The 5,007-nt window shown below is 29.0% G+C and overlaps 1 protein-coding gene across 1 annotated transcript in view; it reads left to right on the top strand.

Annotated features, from left to right (window-relative positions):
• Nucleotides 1–5,007, top strand: part of LOC106464935 (TATA-binding protein-associated factor 172-like) — a 96,956-nt gene that overhangs the window by 69,167 nt on the left and 22,782 nt on the right. Inside the window, exons 25-27 of the mRNA XM_013925109.2 lie at nt 322–523; nt 675–823; nt 1,139–1,291. Coding sequence (XP_013780563.1) covers nt 322–523; nt 675–823; nt 1,139–1,291 — 504 coding nt within the window. The remainder of the gene's footprint in view (nt 1–321; nt 524–674; nt 824–1,138; nt 1,292–5,007) is intronic.

Here is a 5,007-nt window from a genome sequence, read left to right on the forward strand (position 1 = left end):
GTTTTGTTTTGATATATGAGTTGTTCGGGTTTTTTTCATCTAAAAAGTGACATTAATTTCTTGATGATATAATAAATTTTGTTTCTGTAACATTAAAATTATTGCCATAATGCTTTTCTTATAAAGTTTTTGAATATATTTAGCTGATAGTTCACTTACTCTCCTAGAAATTTTACTATTGTCTGTTTACAGAGTAATGAAAGCTGCAGGTACTACCAAGTACTTTTTCACAAGTTATTTAAACTTAATTTTAGGTGATTGATATTGTAGTTAAATATATGATTATTAATTTGAGCTTTTTTGTTTTGGTTTCCTTTTCAGTTGATTTCTCTTCTGCCATATGTTTCCTGTTGTTTGAAACATCCTTACAGTGCAGTACGTCACATGTCTGCTCGAACCTTAGGTATGTTCAGTAAAGTTATAACTGAAGAAACTATGAAGTTGGTGCTAGGCGATGTTCTTGAGAGATTGGAGAGGATTGATGATGACACTCAACGACAGGGTGCTATAGAGGCACTAGCCTGTATCCTTTCTAAAGTGTAAATCCTGTTTGAAGGCTTAATCATGTTAATTTTAATAGTAATGTTCAAGAAAACATTTGCATTAAATCAATTAGCTTTCTAATTGAAAATAAAAAATTATTTAAACCTGTACTCCTTAACTAAGATTTGCAGGTGTTATTGACCATTTAGGTTTAAACATCGTACCATACATAGTCCTTCTTATAGTCCCAGTTTTGGGAAAGATGACTGACCACAATGAAAGTGTCAGGCTTATGGCTACCCACTGTTTTGCTTCTCTCATCAGACTCATGCCTTTGGAGGTATGTTTCTTTATCACAAATTTCCTGTTAGGAACGGTTCTTCACAGTTTATTTGTTGTTTGTCAGTACTTCTGGATTGACTATTACCTACTTTTTAATATGAAATATAATATTTAATGTGTATGTTATAATTTTTCTGTAAGCATGGTACCTTATTTAAGATTGTCAGTTTTACTGAATATGTTATCAGTCACTAACTGAACCCAAAACACAACATTTACTAGTTGACTAACTGTGTTTACTTGAAGTAATAGAAAAGGTATACAAATAGTTAATAACAGTCTATATTGGTTTTGATACTAAATTTTATTGTAGGGTGAGTTTAAGGATAATCCAAAGCTCTGTCCAGAGCTAAATAGAAAGAAGATACAGGAACGGCAATTTTTAGACCAACTCTTTGATCCAAAGAAGATTGAAAATTACAAAGTGTCTATACCCATCAAGGCAGAACTAAGATCTTATCAACAGGTTTGTTTAAATGAGTTTTAGTTTTGTTTTTATAGTTAAGTAATAACATTGAAGCAATATTTTATTGCTTTCTAGTCTAATTGACCAGTCACTTTTTACATATCATTAAGAAAAAACAATAAAATTTATATTATAAAAACAAGTACACTGTTGATAGTAAAAAACAATTACCAATGTCCATAAGCAACAGAAACTCATTTCATTGATTACCCTAACAACATGTGATGAATCAAATCCTTCAAAAACCTGGAGCAGTTATAGCTGAAGAAAGAAGTTTTAAAAACAGTTGGGTATGCAGGTGGTTGCCCTTGAGCTTATTTCCCTATTTGCATTAAAGTTCACCATCTGACAAAGTATTGAGGCAAAAAAATAAACTGTTTACAAATTGAAATCATTGGAAAAACGTACTTGCTTAAAACATGGTGAATTCAGATTACTTCCCGTTATACCCACAATAACGTATTAACCACCAGCTCATTTCCTTTATTTGTGGCTTAGTCTATTTGTTTGACGTTTTATATGCAGACTTTTCTTATTTCACCTCCTTGAGAGAATCTTAAATGATGTGTCACATTCACCAAGGTTTCAAGAGTGTGATTACTTACTTAATTTGTTATTGGTCATGAAATTTGCATGCTCTTTTATGCATATTTGAAGCTGCCTAATTGTTAATCCAATATACCTGGGATTACATTTAGAATATTGAAATTCGTATAAGTTCCATAAGTTTTTTACAAAGACAAATTTCCAGCCACTTTTCAACTTGATTTTCAAGTCTGAATATTATTAGAGGTATGTAGATGATACTTTTGTCATCTTTCACCCTCTGGATACAGGTAGGTAAAAGTGCACATGTCATGACCTTTTTTATAGAGTTACATTCAAAATTTAATTAAACTACTTCACTATTAATGTATGTCAATGAACTTAGTATCAAATTTTAATATTATACAAGTTTTAATTTTAAAAAGATATATTTAAATTCTCAGTCTAATTTCCCTGTATCACATTACACTTGTTGCTCCAAATTACCCAATTTAGTGATTCTTCCCACCCCTGTTTGAGTTCTGAGTTTTAATACAGATTACAAACTTACAGTGTAGGTAATGCTACGACATAATCTAATTTTATAGCCTGCATTCATCTGGATTTTAAGACATAGAAACCATAAAGTCAAAGTAACGTGCCACATCCTCCTGTCACATACCATTTTTCAAAAAGTGTCAGTAACTCTCTCTGATGTTTGCTAACATATTATTTATAACAAAAAGAAATAGAAAGTTATAATTTATTTAATTACATAATAGACTAGCTTGTTCTGATAACAGCTTTGGAATTATTTAACATACAGATTCAATTTTGCTTTGTTGACATCACCTAGACCAAGTAAATGAAATATTTTAATACATGTATAGCTTAGTTAGAGAGCCAGTTAAATTAAAATACTTATAAGACATTGTATTTTTTGTGCATGTTATTATTTTGTGTTTTTTAATTGAATATTTGAAATAAATAAAAATCCAGCAATATTCTAATAATCATTCTACTAAAAATTAGGTTTAACTTTTACCAAGACTTTGATACAAAAAATGTAAAAGACTCCCCCAGTACTTGTTAGATTAGATAAATGAAACAAAGTTAAATAAATTTCTCAGTGAGGTATGCACACAAGCTGCATACACATTACATAATTCATTACTTTATTTTACCATAACTTGAGCTATGTGCTTGCTGGGTATTTATAGCTTTATTATGCGTGTTAATAGTTGCACAGTTCAACGTGCAATAAAACAAAATTAAATATAAACAGATAAACTATTATGATCCTGAGATTGTTTAGGATAAATAATTGTAATTTTTTGTTGCAACCTGCAGTTATTATAGAAATATAAAGGGTAATTTACATTTATCTGATATTTTTTGTGGTGGTTAATAGATTGGTCAAATGGACTGGCCCACAGTGTCAGAGTGAAGAAAATAAGATGAAAAAGTATTATTTCAATTTAATATGAAAATCACTTTGCAGTTGGATAAATCTTTAGGAAAAATACATTATTAAAAACATCTGATCTTTTGTGTACAAAAGTCTTGTAATGTTGAGTAAAAGCTTGCCAAATTTCATAAAGATACAGACACTACATTAAAAGTATGTATAGTTACATGATCATTGCAAGGTTGGTCAATATGACCAAGTCTGAATAGAGAGGGATTAATGATCTTAAAAATGTTAATCAGCTTTTAAGGTATTTTAATAGTCAATATGATAGTAAAAAAAATCGCATTAATACACCAATAATAACATTAATATGCTTTTTTGGATGCATTAAGACACAAAAATAATGATATGTTACAGTATGAAGAGTAATATAAAAATACATTAAGTGGATTATACTTTAATCTTGACAATCTTATTCCAGATGTGTTAAAAATTTGTTTTATTAAGTACATTGATTTATCATGCTTATAGAATTACTAGCACATCTGAATATTTACACAAGAAATTTACAAACAAACATTTTTTTAGATAACATTATTGATTAGGATTACTGACTTTTTCCAGATAAAGAATTAAAAATGATTTTTCTGAAACACCATTTGTCAATAATACTTGCAAATCTGATGACCAATATCAAACAAAATAATTGTATTCTCAGTGTATGTATGTATGGCAGCAGTACATCATAGCTTGTACAAGATTCTTGCAAAGAAAGCTTGCACATGAAAGATTTTTTATTATTATTACTTATAAATACATAGTTTAAAGAAATTAATTTGGCATTTAATTTATGTTTCCTAACTTATTAAAAAATCTCTGTAAAAGAAACATGAATGAGACCTAGAATATATGTTATTTTTTATAGAAAACAACAGATATGCAACAATAAAATAAAAGTAGTAGCTGTTGGGGACCATGCACAGCCTTGTGGTTAATTGGTTTGTACTGTGATTCTCATGGTAAATGTTTTATGTCCTGTTGCTGCAAAATTGAGATCTGCATTTTGGGGCCATTGGGGCATTATAATAGTGAAGGTCAAATCCCACTATTAAATTCAAGTAGACTAAGAGTTGGCAGAAGGTTCTGTTCACCAGTTGTCTGTCAGTGACTATTGCAGGTAGTCCTTTGAAGCTTTGTGCAAATATTTGAAATAAATAAACAAGCTGTAGTCAAAAGGTTTTTATTGAAATATTTGAGGAACATGTGAAATGTTGCATTTTAAATTTCATGGACTGCATTTTATCTGTTTAATATTAAGGTTTGTGCTTAATTAGTAGTTAAACTTAATGATTGCATAAACTACTATTCAGATACTGTGATAAAAATTTTAATAAAATAATTATTACATAAATTAATTTTGAAGCTTGCAATTGAAACAAAATCAACATAGGTATGAAATGATATATAGCATTTATGTACGTATGTGTGTATGTACATATTTGTTTTAGAAAATTTGTTGTTTTAGGAGCTTTTTTTCAGTCGAGTAGGTGCATACATATATATATATATATATATATATGACCTCTCCCTGGCAATCACCATAGATAGTGGTTGTGTTTACAAAAAAGAGGTTCAAATGTTATCACACTTTGTCAGTAGGCTTAAATAAAAAAAGGTACTCTTCTGTGAATGTTTTGAATGAGGTTTTTTTAATGATAATTAGAAATAGAAAAAAGATAAATATTTAAGAATTATGTTTTTTTTTCACTGATATAAAAAA

Source organism: Limulus polyphemus, unplaced genomic scaffold, assembly GCF_000517525.1.
Source record: "Limulus polyphemus unplaced genomic scaffold, Limulus_polyphemus-2.1.2 Scaffold1789, whole genome shotgun sequence".
Classification (NCBI taxonomy): domain Eukaryota; kingdom Metazoa; phylum Arthropoda; class Merostomata; order Xiphosura; family Limulidae; genus Limulus; species Limulus polyphemus.